Source organism: Mixophyes fleayi, chromosome 4 (genome assembly GCF_038048845.1).
Source record: "Mixophyes fleayi isolate aMixFle1 chromosome 4, aMixFle1.hap1, whole genome shotgun sequence".
Classification (NCBI taxonomy): Eukaryota; Metazoa; Chordata; class Amphibia; order Anura; family Limnodynastidae; genus Mixophyes; species Mixophyes fleayi.
In genome coordinates, this window is record NC_134405.1 from 10,409,210 (window position 1) to 10,435,126 (window position 25,917).

The 25,917-nt window shown below is 46.0% G+C and overlaps 2 protein-coding genes across 3 annotated transcripts in view; one reads left to right on the forward strand and one right to left on the reverse strand.

Annotated features, from left to right (window-relative positions):
- RNF167 (ring finger protein 167) overlaps positions 1 to 4,736 on the reverse strand; it is a 147,139-nt gene extending 142,403 nt beyond the window's left edge. Inside the window, exon 1 of the mRNA XM_075206291.1 lies at positions 4,724 to 4,736. The gene's annotated coding sequence lies outside the window, so the exon portion shown is untranslated. The remainder of the gene's footprint in view (positions 1 to 4,723) is intronic.
- Positions 1 to 25,563, forward strand: part of LOC142151036 (rho guanine nucleotide exchange factor 15-like) — a 42,264-nt gene extending 16,701 nt beyond the window's left edge. For both annotated transcript variants that reach the window (XM_075206289.1, XM_075206290.1), the window contains 14 exons: positions 10,127 to 11,233; positions 11,475 to 11,511; positions 11,632 to 11,687; positions 11,947 to 12,191; positions 14,059 to 14,219; positions 17,667 to 17,819; positions 18,869 to 18,998; positions 20,022 to 20,096; positions 20,689 to 20,781; positions 20,898 to 21,055; positions 23,068 to 23,214; positions 23,403 to 23,488; positions 24,009 to 24,113; positions 24,409 to 25,563. In XM_075206289.1, coding sequence (XP_075062390.1) covers positions 10,127 to 11,233; positions 11,475 to 11,511; positions 11,632 to 11,687; positions 11,947 to 12,191; positions 14,059 to 14,219; positions 17,667 to 17,819; positions 18,869 to 18,998; positions 20,022 to 20,096; positions 20,689 to 20,781; positions 20,898 to 21,055; positions 23,068 to 23,214; positions 23,403 to 23,488; positions 24,009 to 24,113; positions 24,409 to 24,593 — 2,738 coding nt within the window. In that variant the 3' untranslated portion in view covers positions 24,594 to 25,563. The remainder of the gene's footprint in view (positions 1 to 10,126; positions 11,234 to 11,474; positions 11,512 to 11,631; positions 11,688 to 11,946; positions 12,192 to 14,058; positions 14,220 to 17,666; positions 17,820 to 18,868; positions 18,999 to 20,021; positions 20,097 to 20,688; positions 20,782 to 20,897; positions 21,056 to 23,067; positions 23,215 to 23,402; positions 23,489 to 24,008; positions 24,114 to 24,408) is intronic.
- Positions 25,564 to 25,917: the final 354 nt, after the last annotated feature.

The window sequence follows — 25,917 nt, forward strand, 5'->3', positions numbered from 1 at the left end:
GGGTAGGGGTAGGTGCGAGGCTGTGTAGGGTAGGGGTAGGTGCGAGGCTGGGTTGGGTAGGGGTAGGTGCGAGGCTGGGTAGGGTAGGGGTAGGTGTGAGGCTGGTTAGGGTAGGGGTAGGTGCGAGGCTGGTTAGGGTAGGGGTAGGTGCGAGGCTGGTTAGGGTAGGGGTAGGTGCGAGGCTGTGTAGGGTAGGGGTAGGTGCGAGGCTGGGTTGGGTAGGGGTAGGTGCGAGGCTGGGTAGGGTAGGGGTAGGTGTGAGGCTGGGTAGGGTAGGGGTAGGTGCGAGGCTGGTTAGGGTAGGGGTAGGTGCGAGGCTGGTAGGGTAGGGGAGGTGTGAGGCTGGGTAGGGTAGGGGTAGGTGCGAGGCTGGGTAGGGTAGGTGCGAGGCTGGTTAGGGTAGGGGTAGGTGCGAGGCTGGTTGGGGTAGGTGCGAGGCTGGTTGGGGTAGGTGCGAGGCTGGGTTGGGTAGGGGTAGGTGCGAGGCTGTGTAGGGTAGGGGTAGGTGCGAGGCTGGTTAGGGTAGGGGTAGGTGCGAGGCTGGTTAGGGTAGGGGTAGGTGCGAGGCTGGTTAGGGTAGGGGTAGGTGCGAGGCTGGTAGGGTAGGGGAGGTGTGAGGCTGGGTAGGGTAGGGGTAGGTGCGAGGCTGGGTAGGGTAGGGGTAGGTGCGAGGCTGGTTAGGGTAGGGGTAGGTGCGAGGCTGGTTAGGGTAGGGGTAGGTGCGAGGCTGGTAGGGTAGGGGAGGTGTGAGGCTGGGTAGGGTAGGGGTAGGTGCGAGGCTGGTTAGGGTAGGGGTAGGTGCGAGGCTGGTAGGGTAGGGGAGGTGTGAGGCTGGGTAGGGTAGGGGTAGGTGCGAGGCTGGGTAGGGTAGGGGTAGGTGCGAGGCTGGTTAGGGTAGGGGTAGGTGCGAGGCTGGTTAGGGTAGGGGTAGGTGCGAGGCTGGTAGGGTAGGGGAGGTGTGAGGCTGGGTAGGGTAGGGGTAGGTGCGAGGCTGGGTAGGGTAGGGGTAGGTGCGAGGCTGGGTAGGGTAGGGGAGGTGCGAGTCTGGGTAGGGTAGGTGCGAGGCCGTGTAGGGTAGTGGTAGGTGCGAGGCTGTGTAGGGGAGGTGCGAGGCTGTGTAGGGTAGGGGAGGTGCGAGGCTGGGTAGGGTAGGGGTAGGTGCGAGGCTGGGTAGGGTAGGTGCGAGGCTCTATTTGAAGCAGGTGTCGTATATGGACTGTAAGGAAGGACTGTGGAGAAGGTGCAGGTGGATAGAGAAGGGGGGAGGTGAAGGTGGCAGATTGGTGTCAGGAGCTAAGACTGGGTGCATATTAGATGAAGTAGGTTATCTTGCCATGTGAGGGTAGTGTTAGAAGACAAAAGGACGACTTTGTACTGAAGGAAGTCTATGTCGGAGTGAGATATCCTCCAGTGGTGCTCAGCTCTTGTGCAGGCAATGGGTCTGTTTGGTTGTGCCATGGTTAAGATTTGGCTCACTGGAGACTATGTTTGGTAACTGGTGCAGCTTTGTCTGGGATTAAAGTGACCCTACTGCTGTAGAGCACCCAGGTCAGGATGGGGTAGTAATAGGAGAGCGGATGAGTTCTGGTGAAGATGAGAAATGGATCGGGTTGATTGGGTTATGTGTGTGGATTTGGGTGCAGGAGGTAATGTGAGCCTGAAGGAAAGGAGGCTGTGGTCGGAGTCTGGTAGAGAAGGCCGAGTTGGTAAATCTGGAGATGGAGTAGATGTGAGAGAAGATGAGATCAAGTGAGTGTCCTCCACAAGGAGTAGGACATGAGGCCAAAGAGAGACTAAGTGACACAAGCTCCCTGGCTGCAGTGTCTGTGGGGTCTTCAAAGTAAATGTTGGTACAAGAGGAGGTGGATGAGGAGACCTGTGAGATGGAAAGTGAAGCTGTCAAGGGATTGACTATTTGAATAATCACTTTTCTTGTACTTTTACTGTCCTATCTGGACTCGGGTGAACTCTCCGGGTAGATGGTACACCTGCATTCCAGGCAGATCTTGTCTGACCAGCCCTGTATGTAAAACAGAGAGTGTGTCATGTATGGGGAAGGAAACCTTGGAACTATCAACATGGCTGTAGTCCCTCGCCCCTCTCTATATATAACCTCATGTGCTGCAGCTGTTCCTGTGGGGCTTTTGGTGTTGATATCAGCTGTGTAAAAGAACTAATCCGTCTATAGAGCAGGCGCCTATATACTGCATATGTCTCTGTGCAGTCTGAATGTTTGCAGCTCCGGGCTGGAAATGGTTAAACCCCCTTTTAGTATTTGGGAGTTGAAACCTTATCCCTGCCACCCCACCCATGGTCCATCTGCGTCACTCAGCCCCCGCTCCTCCCTGTTCTCTGACCAGTACCCCCAGTGAGACCGTGAGCCTTGGAGCAGGCCAGGAAGAGGTACAGAGGAGGGTCATATTGCCTGGGTGGGTGGGGGGGGATCTGTATTCGGGGGGGAGGGGGGGTTTACATTTGTGTGTTTTCTAGGTTATGTATCAGCAGGTGTTTCTCATTTTTTATTATTTTATTTATGGACACCAGATAAAGACATTAACCATTATGAACGTTTTAAACCTGATCAAGACCTTTTTTGTGTTTCGATCTCAAAGCTTTCAATGAATTTCTCATTGTTGATGTAGCGGCCGCGTCGTCCACATTGCGCTGTTATTCTAGGCACCTGTGTACTGTCCCCAGCGGAGCTTACAATCTAATTATCCTAAAACAGGCACAAAGGCCAGGGTCAGTTTTAGGCAGAAGGGAAATCATTTCCAAGCATGCAAGACAGATGGGGACATAGACACTCCGGTCCACGGGGATCGTACACTGGTGGGAATCGATCCAGATGACCGTGTTCCGTTCTGATAGCTACCGATCCTATAACTCAATACGCTCTCTTACATACAAACTCTGTATTGCAGATATTCCTAAATTACCCACAGATGAGGCTGGGAAATATTAATTGCTGGAGTAGAGGAAAATTGAGTCATGCAGGATAGTTGACAGCGATTTTTCCAGTTGGGGCTGCAGTTCAATGAGAAATGTAACCTAATAGGTGATATCACATGGGAAGAAAAACATAGGATGGTGGCGTATGGGTGGGTTAGTCTGGATACATCTGTGTTTATCCAGAGTGGGTTTAAATTCCTGTATCAGTGTTATTCCAGCGACTGCTGGGATTCTACTACACGTCTACCACTCTTTCAGCGGCCAGATATTTTAGGAGTAGCAGACAACGATTGAGCACAAAAGCTCCACACTTGTATAACAATGAAAAGTCCTCTGAATATTACCTTGTGCTTGTTCCATGTTCCATGTTACCGGTGCCTGTTTGTGAATATCATTCCTCTAATAAGCTTCGCTTCCTCTTCAGCTAAGCTCTGCGCTGTTTCGCCTACTGAATAATCCCATCCGCCAACAACATTAATAAGTGCCCAGTTACATGCCAATGGGCATGTAACTGGGCAATACATGCTTTCGGTTTGCATCCAGGTGGCTATTTTTATTATTTTTATTTTTTTTGTATTGTACAGACCACAACTGTTGTTTGAGATGTTGCACAATAATCCAGCATATTGAATACACCAGGACATAATTATCCTCTTATTGTATTTAATGCATACCCTGAAGCCCCAGGGCTCTCTGATTATCTAATTAGTGAACAATTAGTCCCTAAAAGGTCCCAGGTGGAGAACTCAGGAAGGACTCCCTGCAAAACGAACAGAGGGTGTTTAACAATGTAATAAAAGAGTAAAAATAATAGCAATAGGAATGTAATAAAACTTTGAACTCATTATTTTTGTAAATTATTCTCTAACCACCTGAGATCCTCCACCAGCGTCTCCTGTTCATTGACATGTAGAAATATCAATCAGACCCTCCCACTGGCCGCCTCTGAGCATGTCATTGTTTCGCCCTGGGGTGACCAGCAGTTCTCTGCCATAACCGCAGTTATGCAGAGATTAATTTCATCTTTGTCTTCTGTCTTCCATAAAAAATGACGGCCTTAGCCAGAGAGCTTCAGTTTTTCTGCATTGATTCCTAATTTATGGGCGATCCAGGAGAATGAGATCCTATCAATCCTTGGTGAAACTGTGCCCCCTAGTGGCAAACAGTCATATGAACCCAAATTGTTTTTTCTCGTCTTGTTTCAGTTTCGTTTTACTTTCATATTTGTTTATGTTTCCAGTTAGTAAAACATGGAGGACTGTTGGCTAACGTTGCTCCTAACCAATCGGACATTTGCCTTTGTCTGTATAGTGCAAATTATAGTGCAAAGGCTCTTCTAACAACTGTGCAAACTTCTGTGATTTGTGATGTCGCCTGTTTACTTTTGAGCAAGTGCGTCAGATTTTACATAAATCCACACGGATACGCGGATCTAAATGGTGACGTCTGGGGGTGTGTAAAAGTTTGCACTTATGGAGGGTAGAATTGTTGGGAGGATCAGAGCGTGCATTACAAGTGTAGGTGTGGTTTAAGTCCAGTCTGGTTTCCGCCCCCTCCACTCCACTGAAACTGCCCTGGCTAAAGTCACCAATGACCTCCTCTCTGCTAAAGCCAGGGGCCACTTCTCCCTTCTCATCCTCCTTGACCTCTCTGCAGCCTTCGACACCGTTGACCACCCCCTCCTCCTTCACATCCTCCAGTCTTTCGGCCTCTCCGGCCCAGTCCTGTCCTGGTTCACCTCTTACCTTACTCACCGATCCTTCTCTGTCACCACCTCTGGGTCTCTCTCCCCCCCCCCCCCCGTCCACCCTTCCAGTCGGGGTCCTTCAGGGCTCTGTTCTGGGACCCTTACTCTTCTCTCTATACACCTCCTCCCTGGGTGAACTGATCAGCTCCTTCGGCTTCAGCTACCACCTTTACGCTGACGACACTCAACTATACCTCTCCTCTCCTGATCTCTCTCCCTCCCTCCTCTCTAGGTTGTCCGCCTGCCTCTCTGCTATCTCCTCCTGGATGTCCTCTCGATTCCTCAAACTTAACCTTGCCAAAACTGAGCTCATAGTTTTTCCTCCCTCTCATACCTCATCCCCTTCTGACCTCTCCATCACTGTCGACAACACCTCTATCTCCCCTGTCCCCCAACTTCGCTGCCTTGGTGTCATCCTCGACTCCTCTCTCTCCTTTGGCCCCCACATCCTCTCTCTTGCTAAATCCTGCCGCTTCCAGCTGCGTAACATTGCTCGCATCCGGCCCTTCCTCTCCCAAGATGCCACCAAATGCCTTATCCACTCTCTGATCATCTCCCGCCTGGACTACTGCAACCTTCTCCTCACTGGCCTCCCCCACTCTCATCTCGATCCCCTTCGATCTATTCTTAACTCTGCCGCTAGGCTTATTTTCCTTTCTCGCCGCTCCTCTTCTGTCTAAAAACCCACCTTTTTCTTAAAGCCTTTCTGTCTCCCACTTAACTTCCTACCTTATCTTCTGCCTCCGTCCCCCTACTCTCCCCTGCGTCTCTCTGTCTGTCCACCCCTCCCCTTAGATTGTACGCTCCTCTGAGCAGAGCCATCTCTCCTCCTGTTTCCACCACTTCTAACTCTGCTCTCCAGCTGCTTAGCCCTCCTCGAGGGTCCTCCACCCCACGTCCACTCTCGCTCCCTCCTCCCCCCTGGGGGTCTCCCTGTCTTCCGCTCCCTCCTTCTTGGGCCCCGTCGTTTGCGGATCCTCCCTCCCCCTTCCCCGCCCTCTCTAGCTGTGCATTGAGCTTACTGAGTTGCTGTGCTTACTGTTTACTGTACTGTGCTGTCTCCCATTGTATTGTAATTTGTTTGTCTCTGTACAGCGCTGCGGATGCCTTGTGGCGCCTTATAAATAAAAATTAATAATAATAATAGGTGTATTCCAAAACATACCGGTAGGATAAAGGGCCCTAGTGTTTGCGTGTGTGTTATAGAGAATTTAGACTGTAAGCTCCAATGGCGCGGGGAAGGTTAATGGAGGGATCAAATGTGCTTTGTAGTATTGGAGGCCTTATGATAATAATAATATTAGTGCCCCTTTTAAGGAATCTTTTCACAGACCATGAGATTGAAACGCACTGTGCAAATATAAAAAACTAACGCTGTTCATAAATTCATAAATGCTGTGGTTTTAGGGCAGATTTGCACCTTTTAGTAAACAAACCCCATTACCTGAAATTCAATTGTTGACGGACTAGAGGGTCCGTCTTTGTTACCAGTTAAAACACAACCACTTTTAGTGCTCCAATATGTAAAGACCCTAAGAGACATGGGGGTGGTAAATATATTTAAACTGCAGATTCATCAGTTTGCCGATTTTCGGTTAATTTTGCTTTTGATACAATTGCTGTTATAAATATGGCTGACAAACTTGCCGAAAATCCGCAGATTTGACGAATCTGAAGTTTAATACGTTTACTCCATGATGTCTAAAATTTCCTTTGTGAGGCAGAGAAACAGTCAGTATTGCTCCCAAAGGTTGTTTCGACATAGTTACATAGTTAATAAGGTAGGGAAGGTACACAGGTCCATCATGTAAAACTTTTGTAACTTTCGATGGAGTTGATCCAGAAGACGTCAAAACAAAACCCACCACGTTTGCCAATTTAGCCTCGCTGGAAGAAAATAAAATCCTTCTTGTCCCCAGAAACGGCAATTGTGTAAGTTCCCTGGATGAGATAAGGTTTTCCGCCTGCTTAGAGATGTTTATTTACGTTTGGAGAAGTGAGACAGTGGTGGGGGCTTTGTGTAAACTCTCACCATGAAACATGTATACATAAACACTTCCTGCAGGTGTGCGATGTGCTCCTGTATACCTCATAGTCTGCTGTTAGTATTGTCAGTCACATGATCTCCAGCTCGTAGTCTCCGGTCCAGATCACGTTCTGACAGACAGGAGTTCTTGGCCAAGTGTCTAGGAAATAGGTGGTGGTAACTGTGTGGAATGTCTCCAGAGATACCTTGGTATTCCTAGAGATTGGTCTTTGGCCGGGCGAGCCTTCTCCATGGTTTTCAGTGCTTCCTTTCCTCCTGGGGTTCTCCAGGTACAGAGGTAAGATTCCATTCAAGTTCCAAGCTCCGGAATCCACCACATTGTGTACGGAAGCTCAGGATAGACAAACCAGTTCTACGGTTCCGTAGCGTAGGCACGTTACCTGCTGGCGGCCATCTTTAATGCTGGCATTATATCAGTTTATAGAACCATACACCTACACCAGCTGAGTTGCCAGATACAAATATGGCCACCACGCTGCTTACTTGTCGGTTGCGGTGTACAAGTTGCAGACAGACTGACTGCTCCAGGTTCTTGGCGGTGACTGCTGGAGGGGGAGAGTATAAGTGCACGTTATAGGGTGTTATTGTTGTTTGCTGCACATACGGTGGATATAAAAAGTTTACACATCCTTGTAGATAAATTCAAGTGAAAAACAAATAGATATATTTTAGGAAAAAAGTAGTGAAAATATAAATACCATGTTATGAATTACGGCCTTATGTGGCAGGGGGCGGGGCCACAGTGATGCCTCCTCCCCAATGCCACCTAACTAGAGGTTGGAAAGTATGCCTAATGGTCACAGGTTTTCCCCCCCTGTTATTAGTTCCTCATCAGCTGGAGATACTAAAGTCTTCTATCTCTGTTTTCACACAACCATGTGATCATACAACTGTATAAATAGCGTTCTGCGATCAGTAATCAGAATGCAGTGACCCTGAACTAGTTCCGTCCAGTCATAGATTAAGTCCATTTGTGTTAATGTCAGTAATATGTGTGCTCTGGATGTTCTAAGAAATCCCTGTGTGTGAGAGTTCTGTAGAAGGGGCGGGCGGGGGGGGGGGGTCACTGGTGCATAATGCCACACTGATTGCTACATGCAGTAACCAACCCTTTCACTGAATTATTCTGGAACCACCGTTACACTTTGAGCAGCTAAGGTGGCACAGTGGTTGGCATTATATGTAGGATGGCACAGTGGTTGGCATATATGGTAGTGATTGGCATTATGTATAGGGTGGCACAGTGATTGGTATTATGTATAGGGTGGCACAGTGATTGGCATTATGTATAGGGTGGCACAGTGATTGGCATTATGTATAGGGTGGCACAGTGACTGTTATTATGTATAGGGTGGCACAGTGACTGGTATTATGTATAGGGTGGCACAGTGAATATTATTATGTATAGGGTGGCACAGTGATTGGTATTCGATATAGGATGGAACAGTGGTTGGCATTATACATATGGAAGCACAGTGTTTGGCATTATATATATATACAAGTTAACCCGTGCATGATACTCATGCATTCTAGTCAAATCAAGCTACTTAAGGTGTTAAAAAGGTTCTTGTCATGCATTTGGGGCTAGCCCAGGCCTCCTCAGGGGAAGAGCATTACTTCCCGACGCAAGCGCCCTCTTTTAACGTGGTTTTGTCCACATGTCACCACCTCATCATTTTTCTCCATCACCTCATCCTTCATCTTCATCGCCACATCCTTCATCAAGCTACTTAAGGTGTTAAAAACTCCCCACTGTCACCCCCGGCAACCACCAACCACTCCCAATTGTCACTTCTCCTTCAAGAAATATAGAGGTCAGTGTATAACTCTGCCCAGCAGGTGGCGCTGCAGCTTGTTGTTTTTTTTCACACACGCCACTAGGCATTTATATAGTAGATGGTGGTGCAATGATTGGTATATATAGGGATGCACAGTGGTTAGCATGATAGCGCTGGGGTCATGGGTTTTATTCCAACCAGGGCCTTCTTTTTCCAGAGTTTGTTTTCCCCTTGTTTGTGTGGGGCAGGGACTGATGTGAATGAGTCCCTGTGTAGTCTATGTACAGGAAGGTTAATAATAATTTCAGGTGAATATTGCTGGTGCACCGAGCCATAAGGACATCATTTCAATACCTTGAAACTCAGACTGAAACGTGGTTTGTTTCTATTAAATGACCATTGTAGAGCGCTGGACACAGTGAATAATGCCAGCAAACCGCAATATTCTGCACATGAAACTCAGGCGGCGGGGCGGGTTTTCTCCATTTTGGTTGCGAACATAGTGGAGCGGTCCAATGGATAATCAAAGGTTTAACAGCGGTAGAGATGGCATTATATATAATACTGTCTTAAAACTACAGGTATTCACATGTATTTAGAGCTACTTCTCAGCAACCAGCATTATCCCACAGAACCAGAGAATCCAGACTTAATTCTCATGTTCAATTATACTCCTGTGGCCTATTTAAGCGCACGCATCCTCCATTATATAGATTATAGCTTAAAAAAACAGAGCCCTAAATCCAGCAGTACAACTATTTCTCTCTTATTAGATCCCATCAGTGCTAGACAAGGACGGCTTCTGTCGGATGATTGTGGATATCAACAATTGCCAGAAAAATTCATATGCTCCCTAATTGTCCACGTCAAGCATTACTGGCCATCTGCGTCATGATATAATGAATGTCAGGACCACAAGATGAGAAATAGATAACGCAGAATACATACAAGGAGCGAGCGTGGGGGAAGGGGAGGACACAAGGGTTCTTCGCTCCGATGGCTCTTGTTCTAATATGTGCCATTTATCATAATAACCATAATGGAAGCTCATTTCTCTTTAAACGGCTTTATTAGTCCAAGGAACCAAGACATTACAATTTTAGAAGACTTGAAAAGACTATTTGGTAAAATAGCTTCTTCAGTCGAGCCCATTGTCTGAAACTTTTTATAGCAACTTAATTACAGGTTATCAGATGGTGACAAATGACAGCCTCTAAATTCTACAAACAATTTAGACATCAAAACTTATTAAACTCGTGACAGTTATGAGGGATTTAGGGGATTCTTTAGAGTAGAGAGAGACCACCTGTGGCAACTCCAAGAATGGTGAACGCTGGTAGTCCCTGCTGGAACTTGTAGCTCCACAACAGCTGAAGAGCCACAGGATATCAGAGTATGTGATATAGGCTCATTAGAGTGGAGGACAAGGCTAGTAGAGGAGATCACGTGTTATGATGTATTAATTTTCTGCAGCGGTTGAATATGACATTTAGGGCTGAATACACCAACATTTTTGCTATATATTTTTTACTATCTTATAGTGTCTTTATAGCCACAAGCTCTTGTCCTCGTATTCACGACATATCTTTTCTTCTCCATCTCCAGCGCTGCCTCCAAAACTCTTCCAGGACCTAGATGATCGGTTGTCCAAGATGGAATCCAGTCCCCCGCGGCCGGCTTGCCCTACGCGATGCTGTTGTGCCTGTCACCAGCAAAAGCCGGGTATGGTGTTGGTTTGGGTGGCAGAATCCTCTTTGTCTCGGGGCACCTACGTGAATGAGGCCTCGGACTCCTCCGATGACAGCGGCGTGTTTCAGAGAGTGTTATCTCTGAACGACGATGAGGAGGATGGAGGGAAGTGGGGCCGTTGGCTTCTGAAGGACAGGATGACCGCTGGGAACAGCTACCCGGTGAGACGCCGGTCAATAAAACACGCGGAGCACGCTCAACAGGACTCCGAGGTTGGTGATGAAAAAGTAAGGAATAGTGTGGTTCTTACCTCTTACAAATCTACAGGAGACTTTAATGGGGATTTGCCTAATCCTCCCCATGAACAGGTCAATGTCCATAGGACATGTAGGTTAGACAATATACCAGATGTTCCAAAGCATGGATCACCACCTTTTTTGAAATCGAGGGCAAATGATGATGTAGATTCCGCTGTAGACGTCACCAATTCAGAGAGATTGTCTAATGGGACTTCCCACGAAAATTTTCATTCAGAAGCTCCACTCAAAAAAAGCTCTAAATTAAAGAGTATCTCCTTTTCTGAGGAAGTGGAGCCTATAACGGACAAAACGGATAATTCCAATAGTGACTCCAGTGATTCCAAGGAGACTTCAAAGAACTCTGCGTCCACCGACTGCTTGAATGCTGCCCAGGAGCTTCCTAAAACGGAGAACCCAGGAGAGCACCGCTTGAAGGTCCGTAAGCCTGCCCGCAGGAGCAAGGTACCTCCTCCGTCCTTGTCCGAAGCCTTAGAGCCCCCAACAATGATGCCTCCTAAAGTGCCCAGTAAACCTCCTAGGGGGGCAGCCCCTCCCCCTCCTCCAGCTCCACCTCCATTTTTGAGGAAAGGGTCTTTGAAAAGGTATTCAGTGGGTAATGCAGAGGAGGTGGCCGATAAAGACAAGAAGATGTCCTCGAGTAGTCTTCCCGTTGACCTTGGATACAAGGGGAGAGACCATCGTTCATCATCGGAGGACACAAATGGTAAGAGACACAATATACATCTTTGTTATTAAAGCCGGGAATCTTTGGGTTCATTGGGTTTTTTACAGTAAGAGCCGGTGCTTCGAGGGGACCTACTTTCAGACAAGTATGGCAGCTGAAATTCGGATAAATATAAGGAATCTTGTTACAGTTTGCAGGGCTTTGAGACCTTTGATAACGTGATTTTTTTTTTGTTGTATTATTCCATTTAATTAAGTTCTGTCTATTGTTTTGTATACAGAATCCTCAGATTTCTGTCCGGAGAGCTCGTTTTCGAGGTCAGTGTAGATAAAGTGTACCCTATTGTCACTCTTTTCATTCTCTCTGTCCCATCGTCATAATTCCGTCTTACGTTTCTATTACGATCACTTCAATTGGATCATTTCTTTATTTTCCAGGATTCCGACGGTCAAGAGCCCTAAATCCATAGACTGGGAGTCACACCTGCGGGACGGTAAGTGAAGTGACTAACCCTTGCCACTGTCAATCAGGGTACTTGGGCTCTTGCCCACAGAGTGTGCATGCCACAGGATTTGTTCCCAGTGTGCAATGTACTATTGTAGATGTAGTTTTCTAACTTGTTTATTGCATATAGGTGTCTCCATCAGGCTTCATTTTAGACCCCCGTTTTCTAGAAGCCTTTAGACAAGGTTCTCTTCTATGTATTGTGGACACTCATTTTAATCACATGTTTATATGTGTCTCGTGGTCAGAGCCGTTGTACCAGACCTACCGCCAGACAGTCATCAGTAAGGAGATCAGGAGGCAGACAGTCGCACGCAACAGCAGCTTCACCAGTTATGACTCCTCTCAGGAAAGTCCCCTCTCCTCCGGAGGGTCCCCGAAGCAGGGGCGGAGGTCGACGGTCCCTCACAACACACTATGGCAAGAATTACCTTCTGTAATAGAGAGTGGAGTCCTGGAGAGTATGACTAATGAAGAGAAGAAAATGCAGGAGGTAAGGATCTTGTAGTAATGCTGATGTTGTCCCACATTGTATATAGCAGTAATGGTCACGTTGTATATAGTAGTAATGGTCGCGTTGTATATAGTAGTAATGGTCGCGTTGTATATAGTAGTAATGGTCGCGTTGTATATAGTAGTAATGGTCGCGTTGTCCCAGGTTATGTAGATAGTAGTAATGGTCACGTTGTATATAGTAGTAATGGTCACGTTGTCCCACGTTGTATATAGTAATAATGGTCACATTGTATATAGTAGTAATGGTCACGTTGTCCCATGTTGTATATAGTAGTAATGGTCACGTTGTCCCATGTTGTATATAGTAGTAATGGTCACGTTGTACCAGGTTATGTAGATAGTAGTAATGGTCACGTTGTCCCATGTTGTATATAGTAGTAATGGTCACGTTGTCCCACGTTGTATATAGTAGTAATGGTCACGTTGTCCCACGTTGTATATAGTAGTAATGGTCACGTTGTCCCACGTTGTATATAGTAGTAATGGTCACGTTGTCCCATGTTGTATATAGTAGTAATGGTCACGTTGTATATAGTAGTAATGGTCACGTTGTATATAGTAGTAATGGTCACGTTGTATATAGTAGTAATGGTCACGTTGTATATAGTAGTAATGGTCACGTCCCATGTTGTATATAGTAGTAATGGTCACGTTGTCCCACGTTGTATATAGTCGTAATGGTCACGTTGTATATAGTAGTAATGGTCACGTTGTCCTACGTTGTATATAGTAGTAATGGCCACGTTATTCCATGTTGTATATAGTAGTAATGGTCACGTTGTCCCATGTTGTATATAGTAGTAATGGCCACGTTGTATATAGTAGTAATGGTCACGTTGTGTATAGTAGTAATGGTCACGTTGTATATAGTAGTAATGGTCACGTTGTATATAGTAGTAATGGTCACGTTGTGTATAGTAGTAATGGTCACGTTGTCCCATGTTGTATATAGTAGTAATGGTCACGTTGTCCCACATTGTATATAGCAGTAATGGCCACGTTATTCCATGTTGTGTATAGTAGTAATGGTCACATTGTCCCACATTGTATATAGTAGTAATGGTCACGTTGTCCCACGTTGTATATAGTAGTAATGGTCACGTTGTCCCACATTGTATATAGCAGTAATGGTCGCGTTGTATATAGTAGTAATGGTCACATTGTATATAGTAGTAATGGTCACGTTGTATATAGTAGTAATGGTCGCGTTGTATATAGTAGTAATGGTCACGTTGTCCCATGTTGTATATAGTAGTAATGGTCACGTTGCATATAGTAGTAATGGTCACGTTGTCCCACGTTGTATATAGTAGTAATGGCCACGTTATTCCATGTTGTATATAGTAGTAATGGTCACGTTGTTCCATGTTGTATATAGTAGTAATGGTCACGTTGTCCCACGTTGTATATAGTAGTAATGGTCACGTTGTCCCATGTTGTATATAGTAGTAATGGTCACGTTGCATATAGTAGTAATGGTCACGTTGACCTACGTTGTGTATAGTAAAAATGGCCACGTTATTCCATATTGTATATAGTAGTAATGGCCATGTTGTCCCACGTTGTATATAGTAGTAATGGCCATGTTGTCCCACGTTGTATATAGTAGTAATGGTCACGTTGTCCCACGTTGTATATAGTAGTAATGGTCACGTTGTCCCACGTTGTATATAGTAGTAATGGTCACGTTGTCCTACGTTGTATATAGTAGTAATGGTCACGTTGTCCCATGTTGTATATAGTAGTAATGGTCATGTTGTCCCACGTTGTATATAGTAGTAATGGTCACGTTGTCCCATGTTGTATATAGTAGTAATGGTCACATGTTATTTCCCTGTCCACAGAGTATGTTCGAGGTGCTGACTTCAGAGGCCTCGTACCTTCGTTCATTGAATGTGCTGACTGAACATTTCTTGGAATCTCGGGAGTTACAGGAATCGCTGATTATTCGGGAGAAGAAAATCCTGTTCTCCAACATCCTCAAAGTGAAGGAAGTCAGCGAAGGGTATGAGGCAGACTGCACACCATTATTTAGTGTGATAGTGACTGCAAACCGTTATATACTGTGATAGTGACTGCACACCGTTATATACTGTGATAGTGACTGCACACCGTTATATACTGTGATAGTGACAGCACACCATTATATACGGGGATAGTGACTGCACAGCATTATATACTGGGATAGTGACTGCACACCATTATCTACTGTGATAGTGACTGCACACCATTATCTACTGTGATAGTGACTGCACACCATTATCTACTGTGATAGTGACTGCACACCATTATCTACTGTGATAGTGACTGCACACCATTATCTACTGTGATAGTAACTGCACACCATTATATACTGTGATAGTGACTGCACACCATTATATACTGTGATAGTGACTGCACACCATTATATACTGTGATAGTGACTGCACACCATTATATACTGTGATAGTGACTGCACACCATTATATACTGTGATAGTGACTGCACACCATTATATACTGTGATAGTGACTGCACACCGTTATATACTGTGATAGTGACAGCACACCATTATATATGGGGATAGTGACTGCACAGCATTATATACTGGGATAGTGACTGCACACCATTATCTACTGTGATAGTGACTGCACACCATTATCTACTGTGATAGTGACTGCACACCATTATATACTGTGATAGTGACTGCACACCATTATATACTGTGATAGTGACTGCACACCGTTATATACTGCGATAGTGACTGCACACCATTATCTACTGTGATAGTGACTGCACACCATTATATACTGTGATAGTGACTGCACACCATTATATACTGTGATAGTGACTGCACACCATTATATACTGTGATAGTGACTGCACACCATTATATACTGTGATAGTGACTGCACACCGTTATATACTGTGATAGTGACAGCACACCATTATATATGGGGATAGTGACTGCACAGCATTATATACTGTGATAGTGACTTCACACCATTATATACTGTGATAGTGACTGCACACCATTATATACTGTGATAGTGACAGCACACCATTATATATGGGGATAGTGACTGCACAGCATTATATACTGTGATAGTGACTGCACACCATTATATACTGTGATAGTGACTGCACACCATTATATACTGTGATAGTGACTGCACACCATTATATACTGTGATAGTGACTGCACACCATTATATACTGTGATAGTGACTGCACACATTATATATATATACTGTGATAGTGACTGCACACCATTATATACTGTGATAGTGACTGCACACATTATATACTGTGATAGTGACTGCACACCATTATATACTGTGATAGTGACTGCACACCATTATATACTGTGATAGTGACTGCACACCATTATATACTGTGATAGTGACTGCACACCATTATCTACTGTGATAGTGACTGCACACCATTATATACTGTGATAGTGACTGCACACCATTATATACTGTGATAGTGACTGCACACCATTATCTACTGTGATAGTGACTGCACACCATTATATACTGTGATAGTGACTGCACACATTATATATATATACTGTGATAGTGACTGCACACCATTATATACTGTGATAGTGACTGCACACCGTTATATACTGTGATAGTGACTGCACACCGTTATATACTGTGATAGTGACTGCACACCATTATATACTGTGATAGTGACTGCACACCATTATCTACTGTGATAGTGACTGCACACCATTATCTACTGTGATAGTGACTGCACACCATTATCTACTGTGATAGTGACAGCACACCATTATATACTGTGATAGTGACAGCACACCATTATATACTGTGATAGTGACTGCACACCATTATATACTGTGATAGTGACTGCACACCATTATATACTGTGATAGTGACTGCACACCATTATATACTGTGATAGTGACTGCACACCATTATATACTGTGATAGTGACTGCACACCATTATATACTGTGATAGTGACTGCACACCGTTATATACTGTGATAGTGACAGTACACCATTATATATGGGGATAGTGACTGCACAGCATTATATACTGGGATAGTGACTGCACACCATTATCTACTGTGATAGTGACTGCACACCATTATCTACTGTGATAGTGACTGCACACCATTATATACTGTGATAGTGACTGCACACCATTATATACTGTGATAGTGACTGCACACCGTTATATACTGCGATAGTGACTGCACACCATTATCTACTGTGATAGTGACTGCACACCATTATATACTGTGATAGTGACTGCACACCATTATATACTGTGATAGTGACTGCACACCATTATATACTGTGATAGTGACTGCACACCATTATATACTGTGATAGTGACTGCACACCGTTATATACTGTGATAGTGACAGCACACCATTATATATGGGGATAGTGACTGCACAGCATTATATACTGTGATAGTGACTGCACACCATTATATACTGTGATAGTGACTGCACACCATTATATACTGTGATAGTGACAGCACACCATTATATATGGGGATAGTGACTGCACAGCATTATATACTGTGATAGTGACTGCACACCATTATATACTGTGATAGTGACTGCACACCATTATATACTGTGATAGTGACTGCACACCATTATATACTGTGATAGTGACTGCACACCATTATATACTGTGATAGTGACTGCACACATTATATATATATACTGTGATAGTGACTGCACACCATTATATACTGTGATAGTGACTGCACACATTATATACTGTGATAGTGACTGCACACATTATATACTGTGATAGTGACTGCACACCATTATATACTGCACACCATTATATACTGTGATAGTGACTGCACACCATTATCTACTGTGATAGTGACTGCACACCATTATATACTGTGATAGTGACTGCACACCATTATATACTGTGATAGTGACTGCACACCATTATATACTGTGATAGTGACTGCACACATTATATATATATACTGTGATAGTGACTGCACACCATTATATACTGTGATAGTGACTGCACACCATTATATACTGTGATAGTGACTGCACACATTATATATATATACTGTGATAGTGACTGCACACCATTATATACTGTGATAGTGACTGCACACATTATATATATATACTGTGATAGTGACTGCACACCATTATATACTGTGATAGTGACTGCACACCATTATATACTGTGATAGGGACTGCACACCATTATATACTGTGATAGTGACTGCACACCGTTATATACTGTGATAGTGACTGCACACCGTTATATACTGTGATAGTGACTGCACACCATTATATACTGTGATAGTGACTGCACACATTATATACGGGGATAGTGACTGCACACCATTATATACTGTGATACCGAGTATTTACTGACTGATAGTGACCACACTGCAGTGTATAATAATCAGGTTATTGTGCTCTGAGTAATGATTCTGATTTTCTGTGCAGGTTTCTTATGGATTTGGAGTCACGTGTTGATGAAGATGTCCTCATATCCGATATCTGTGATATCATATATCACCATGCAGTACATCACTTCTCAGTCTATATAGACTATGTGCGGAACCAGCTCTACCAGGAGAAGACGTATAGCGAACTCATGTGAGGACACTGTGGCTGACTGCCTGCGCTCTGCGTGGCTGACTGCCTGCGCTCTGCGTGGCTGACTGCCTGCGCTCTGCGTGGCTGACTGCCTGCGCTCTGCGTGGCTGACTGCCTGCTCTCTGTGTGGCTGACTGCCTGCGCCCTGCGTGGCTGACTGCCTGCGCTCTGCGTGGCTGACTGCCTGCGCTCTGCGTGGCTGACTGCCTGCGCTCTGCGTGGCTGACTGCCTGCTCTCTGCGTGGCTGACTGCCTGCTCTCTGCGTGGCTGACTGCCTGCGCCCTGCGTGGCTGACTGCCTGCGCCCTGCGTGGCTGACTGCCTGCGCCCTGCGTGGCTGACTGCCTGCGCCCTGCGTGGCTGACTGCCTGCGCTCTGCGTGGCTGACTGCCTGCGCTCTGCGTGGCTCACTGCCTGCTCTCTGCGTGGCTGACTGCCTGCACTCTGGCACTCTGCTCCCTCGCGGACACCGCACACTAGGCGCTCCCTCGCGGACACCGCACACTAGGCGCTCCCTCGCGGACACCGCACACTAGGCGCTCCCTCGCGGACACCGCACACTAGGCGCTCCCTCGCGGACACCGCACACTAGGCGCTCCCTCGCGGACACCGCACACTAGGCGCTCCCTCGCGGACACCGCACACTAGGCGCTCCCTCGCGGACACCGCACACTAGGCGCTCCCTCGCGGACACCGCACGCTAGGCGCTCCCTCGCGGACACCGCACGCTAGGCGCTCCCTCGCGGACACCGCACGCTAGGCGCTCCCTCGCGGACACCGCACGCTAGGCGCTCCCTCGCGGACACCGCACGCTAGGCGCTCCCTCGCGGACACCGCACGCTAGGCGCTCCCTCGCGGACACCGCACGCTAGGCGCTCCCTCGCGGACACCGCACACTAGGCGCTCCCTCGCGGACACCGCACACTAGGCGCTCCCTCGCGGACACCGCACACTAGGCGCTCCCTCGCAGAATTTAAATATGCAGTAATGTCATACGCAGTTATAAATGTTCCACACTCACTTCACTTTCTGTTTCCTTCCACTCCCAGGGAGAAGAGCCCCCAGTTTCATGCTGTGCTCTGCAGGTTACAGGAACTGCCCCAGTGTCAGCGTCTTCCTTTCATGTCCTTCCTGCTCCTGCCGTTCCAGAGGATCACTCGCATCAAGATGCTGATAGAGGTCAGATCCTGGTGCACTGCTCCAATACACCGCTAATCTGCCCCTGTCTCCTACACTGCTCCAATACACTGCTAATCTGCCCCTGACTCCTACACTGCTCCAGTACACTGCTCCAGTACACTGCTAATCTGCCCCTGACTCCTACACTGCTCCAGTACACTGCTCCAGTACACTGCTAATCTGCCCCTGACTCCTACACTGCTCCAGTACACTGCTAATCTGCCCCTGACTCCTACACTGCTCCAATACACTGCTAATCTGCCCCTGACTCCTACACTGCTCCAATACACTGCTAATCTGCCCTGTCTCCTACACTGCTCCAATACACTGCTAATCTGCCCTGTCTCCTACACTGCTCCGATACACTGCTAATCTGCCCCTGACTCCTACACTGCTCCAGTACACTGCTAATCTGCCCCTGTCTCCTACACTGCTCCAATACACTGCTAATCTGCCCCTGTCTCCTACACTGCTCCAATACACTGCTAATCTGCCCCTGTCTCCTACACTGCTCCAGTACACTGCTAATCTGCCCTGTCTCCTACACTGCTCCGATACACTACTAATCTGCCCCTGTCTCCTACACTGCTCCAGTACACTGCTAATCTGCCCCTGTCTCCTACACTGCTCCAGTACACTGCTAATCTGCCCCTGTCTCCTACACTGCTCCGATACACTGCTAATATGCTCCTGTCTCCTACGCTGTTATATTGCAATACAAATCTGCCCCTGTCTCCTGCACTGCTCCAATACACCGCTAATCTGCCCCTGTCTCCTACACTGCTATATTGCACTACAAATCTGCCCTGACTTTACCCTCTTACCCTGGTCAGCCAAAACATAAACTCTCCCCTTTCCTCACGTTATGCTTTTTTCACTGTATTAGGGGTACTGGATATTATAACACAGCCTGCAAATAACAAGTATGAAATTTAGTCCTAGGCCCCAAAGAACCAACCAATTCCTCGGGTCGTCCCCGGTACACAATGATTCCAGGTCACATGACTTCCATCTCTTCCACAGAATATTCTAAAGAGGACGGAGGAGGGCTCAGAGAGTGAACAGACCGCCAGCAAAGCCTTGGACGTGGTTACAAAGGTACATAATCTGCAGCCCTTATAGATCAATGTATATATTCTGCATTAAACACTTGAATGTGCTTTTAAAGTTTTGTTTCTAAAATGATCATTGATCTCAATAAATGGCTGTAAATTGTAAAGCGCTACGGAATTTGCTGGCGCTATATAAATAAATGTTGATGATGAATGTTGATGATATAACCAGCCTTGTAATAAGTGGGCAAACCAGTCAACATCCACAAGATAAGGGCAAACCTGTAGCTGTCAGAGATCCATTTGAAACCAACACATATGTTCTGATCATATTATTAACTATGTAGGAGCTTACCAAGTCCTCCACTTGACGGATTGGTCCTTTGTTCACTGCCAAAACTTGTAATATGGATTTGCCTGCTTGAGCGTGTTAATTTTATAGACGATATTGTGTGATTAGTTTTAGTGCTCTCCGCATCTACTACTGACATTCGCTCATTCATAGTGACTACGACAGCGATATTCATAAAGGGACGTAGTAGGCATTAGAAGGAGGTTCTGTCTAAGATGAGACCAGGCCTACAGGCCTTGAATAGAGTAATAGACAGAAATATTGATATTGTGTTCTCATCCTACAGATTATTCAGGAGTGTAACTGGGAAGTTGGTCGTATGAAGCAGACGGAGGAATTGATCCACATCTCCTCCAAGATTGAGTTTGACAAGATAAAGGTGAGAGCATGAATGGTGACTGGGCCCTTAAGTCACATTTTAAGTTGTGCATGATCCTAACTAATGACATTTGTTGTTGGGATGTCTCCTTCTCTGATGGGTCAATCTTGTTACAGGCCATCCCGATCATATCTCAAACCCGTTTCCTGGAGAAACAAGGAGAACTTAGTGAGGTGCAGCAGAAGGGTAGTCTATTTGGGATCAAACCAACCAAACTCACGCCCGTCTATTTCTTCCTTTTTAATGACTTCCTGCTTATTACTCAAAAGAAAAGGTGAGAATATTCCCTTATGGCTTCATGCATATCCTTCTCTATCCTCACCACTCTCCTAATCATTTCCATCACTCTTATTTTCTATTTCCACTCTTTTTCTCCATCCATTCCCTCCATCTCCATCTGTTTTCTTTCATTCCACCCTTGTCCTCATTTCTCCATCACACAGCCAATTTCCTCGTCTTGTCTATCACTCCTATCCTCATACTTCTCTTCCTTCTCTTGTCTGTCACTCAACTCGTCTCCTTCTTCTTTTCCTCTTGGTCCATCTTCTCCTCCTCCTTTTGTCATCACTCGCTACATTTCCTCCTTCTCTTCCTTTTGTCCGTCACTCACTCCATCTCTTCCACTTTTAGTCCGTCACCCGTTCCATCTCCTCCTTGTCCTCTTTTCCATCACTCACCCCATCTCTTCCACTTTTTGTCCATCACTTGACCCATCTCCTTGTCTGCCACTTGCCTATCTATCCTCTTGCTCTGCCTCTTTTCCGTCACCCAACCCAACTCCTGCTTCTCCTCTTTCTTTTGTACGTCACTTGACCCATCTCCTCTTGCCCACCACTCCATCGCTCTCTTTCTTCGTCTTCTGATAGAAGCAGCTATATAGGTAACCACAGTCACAGTTCCAAAAGATTTACTACGTAGCTGTGTATGCACGTGGTTGATAAAAAGAGTAATTTGTGCAAGTAAAAATGTGTTGCGGGAGATCGTACATTTTTGCAGTTCTGAGATTACCTTTTATGTTTTGTAATAGGAAATCAAAAAGTAGGATACATATACTAGAAGAAAAGTATGAAAAAGAAAGAAAGCAAGCTATAGATAGATAACTAATCACCAAACAAGAGTACAAACGAACACTGGCGTATCCAGAGGGTGGTGACCGGGGCAATCCCCCCCCCCCCTTCAGCAGCAATCCTCATAGCTGAAACTTGCTGCTGAGAGGTCTGTCCGATAACCTGGAAGGAAGGGGGCGGGGCCATCCAGCATCAACCAGTCAGCATGAAGTAGGGGTGTGGCTATGCAATATCGCTCCCCCTAAAAAAATGTATTGGTCTGCCCCTGCAAACGAGATCAATGTGTCACCCGATCGCTCTCAAATTCTTCCTTGTCCTTTTTCCTGATTGCTACTTTTTACCACGCATCACCTGTTTCATCTGCTCCACCACTTCTTCTTTGTCCTTCTTCATGACTGCTCGTTTCCTCTCCTCCACCGCCCCACCACTCTCCTCTTCTTCTCTCCTTTTTCCTCACTGCTCTTTTACTCTCCTCTTCTTCCCTGTCCTTCTTCCTCACTTCTCGTTTCCTCTCCTCTTCTTCTCTGTCCTTCTTCCTCACTTCACGTTTCCTCTCCTCCATTGCCCCACCAATCTCCTCCTCTTCTCTCCTTTTTCCTCACTTCTCGTTTCCTCTCCTCTTCATCTCTGTTCTTCTTCCTCACTTCACGTTTCCTCTCCTCCATCACCCCAACACTCTCCTCTTCTTCACTGTCCTTCTTCCTCACTTCTCGTTTCCTCTCCTCTTCGTCCCTGTCCTTCTTCCTCACTTCTCGTTTCCTCTCCTCCATCACCCCAACACTTTCATCTCCATCCATGTCCTTCTTCCTCACTTCTCGTTTCCTCTCCTCCATCACCCCACCACTCTCTTCTTCCCTGTCCTTCTTCCTCACTTCACGTTTCCTCTCCTCCATCACCCCAACACTCTCCTCTTCTTCACTGTCCTTCTTTCTCACTTCTCGTTTCCTCTCCTCTTCTTCTCTGTTCTTCTTCCTCACTTCTCGTTTTCCTCTCCTCTTCTTCTCTGTCCTACTTCCTCACTTCACATTTCCTCTCCTCCATCACCCCACCACTCTCTTCTTCCCTGTCCTTCTCCCTCACTTCTCGTTTCCTCTCCTCCATCACTCCACCACTCTCCTCTTCTTCTCTGTCTCTGTTGTTTGTAGAGTATTTGCCAATGCTGAGATGTAAAATATTCTCTTCTCTATTTCTCTGCCCCAATTCCCTGTTATTCCTACAGCTCAGACAGACATGTTGTTCTGGATTATGCCCATCGCTCTCTGGCTCAGCTCCAATCCTGTCCTACGATGGAGAACAGCTTCTTCCTGACCTTACTGGAGAATCATCAGGGAAAAACATGTGACCGGCTATTCAAGGCGCCAACACAGTGAGTATGACGCAGACAGAAGGGAGCTGTGAGTCTGTCCCTCCTCCTACAGGGTGACACAGTGATACAGACAGAAGGGAGCTGTGAGTCTGTCCCTCCCCCTGCAGGGTGATGCAGTCAGAGGGGAGCTGTGAGTCAGTCCCTCCTCCTGCAGGGTGACACTAATTCTCCCTTATGTATATGTACAGGTCTGACTTGCATCGTTGGTTGGCAGCTCTCCCCAGTAAGAATGAAGATGGCTTATCCGGCTGTGACACAATATATGAGGACTGGGGTGAGTTTCTGCAGTGCGACCTCTTCTGAACATTGACAATGTGCATTGATGGCCCTGTGATCACTGGTTAGCTGGTAGTGTTTTTAGTTTTGGGTCTGCACCCGGCCCATTGAGTGAATGGCTATCACCAGGTGAGACAGATTGCTGTTTGACTGCAGATCACTTGCTCTATATTAAACTATAAAAATTAACTCATGATTGTGTCCCTTTAAGAAGTACGTATTTTGTGGTAATGTCGCAAATCAGTCACTATGAGGTCGGACACCTCTGATCATGTGACGAGGGCACTGAGAGACCTCTGATCATGTGACGAGGGCACTGAGAGACCTCTGATCATGTGACGAGGGCACTGAGAGACCTCTGATCATGTGACGAGGGCACTGAGAGACCTCTGATCATGTGACGAGGGCACTGAGAGACCTCTGATCATGTGACGAGGGCACTGAGAGACCTCTGGTCACGTGACGAGGGCACTGAGAGGTGGAGATCACTGATTTAATATATTTTTCTCTCTCCTCAGACTGCCCCCAGGTGCACTGCGTGGAGCAATACACTGCCATACAAACTGATGAGCTTAACTTGGAGCCTGCTGACATCATTAATGTGCTGCGGAAAACATCTGAGGGTGAGTGCCTAGAGAGGTTTACCCTGCAGAGCTGACACTCTCTAATGTACAGAGAGAATTCTAATATAGAGAGTATACAGCATATAGAGATATAGAACCCACAGAGCTGATACTCTAATATGCAGAGAGGATACAAATTAAGTTTATGTCTGGGCTACACCACTCCTGTTATTTCAAATATCTTGGTTATTCAGTCAATTAAGTCCTTTTTACTGTCCCATCTGAGAATAAATGACATATATTAAAGAGGCTTGCCGCTTTCCTGCAGAGCTGACTCTCTATTTTCTGTCATCAGGTTGGTATGAGGGTATACGGCTGTCCGATGGAAAGAAAGGCTGGTTTCCCTCTCGCTATGTCCAGGAGATCACCAACGAGCACGTCAGGAGGAGGAATCTTCGAGAGCGTTACCGAGTGCTCCAGGCCGCCCGGCAGATAGTTACCCTGTCTGGTGACAGCCGGAAGAAAGCAAGTTCAGCCTGACTGTTCAGGGGACATCTTGAATGTTGAGTTTCTACCTGAAGAGCCAGATGCTCAGATGTATTGAACAGGTCGGGGTTTTGTTGTGCATTACGTGAACAAACCACCTTGGATGTTCGCTGCGTGGGTCATACAGACAAAATAAGATGACTTGGGAAACGATTGAAGGACCATTGAACCCAAAGTCATGAATATGCTGCTATCTTCTATGTGAATGTGTTAGTTGAGTAGCAGCACTGGGAAGAATTAAGAGTCTCCAAGGAGCCTGTGGAAAAAGCACAAAGGTCCCCCAGAAAGGGACCAATTTCATGTCCAGCACAAGAACTGTCCAATGATCACAATAGAGACTAGATGTTCCAGCTGGTTCTGAGTCCTCGAAAAAAGGTAGAGTATTTATTGGGAGGATAGTCCCATTGGAGTCCATTGGCTCTTCACTCAAGTGGTTCTCCAACCGTTGAAAGGTCAAAACAATAAGACCATAATCTGCTCTAGTGGATCCTGGCCATTTGTCCCATGAGGTCAATGCTTGGACAATTCTCATGGTAGACCAGTGGTGGTGTATTCATGGCATCATGAAATCCAGGTGCCAAAGTCATACTGCCAAGATTTACTGTGTTACAAAAGACGACCAGGATAATTCCACATGGACGAAAGGAAAGTCACTTGGACAAATGTTCGTCCCGGAACTGGAATAAAAATGCACAAAATGTCAGTGTCCAGAGTGACTGTACGTGTACACACTGCCAGCTTGAGAAGCATCAAGGGAGAGGACATCTGTAATTGAAGGATTTTATTTCTGCCTAGAATTATTGTTCATCTCTGACTCTGGTGGTTGTGATGCCGTTCACAGACGCAAGTGGGTTGTTTTATGTATCTTATACAGGGAAAAAATAATGTATTGTATATTTTGAAGCCGAAAACTTGTCTTGTAATGTAATTTCAAGTCACGTGAAGTAAACCTATTTCTCTGGTATATGTTGTGTCGTGTGAAATGTATACAAGTCCCAGTTTGCAAAGTGTTCTGTCGACTGCACACGGTGGAGGCAGCAAACAATATTCATAAAAAATGCAGCCTATCCATTCACTAGGAACCAGTGACATCACTGAGAATGCAGCCTATCCATTCACTAGGAACCAGTGACATCACTGAGAATGCGGCCTATATACCTGTCAAACCGTAACGTAGGTGACCTAAGGCGAGCTCAGGGAAGACCGAAACCTCCCGTGGAGCAAAAGGGTGTCATTTCTGTTGATGAAGCCATATTCATTTCGCACCTTAAAGCACCTAACAGTTCCATGTACCTGGGTGGCGAGCACTTTCTTCCCC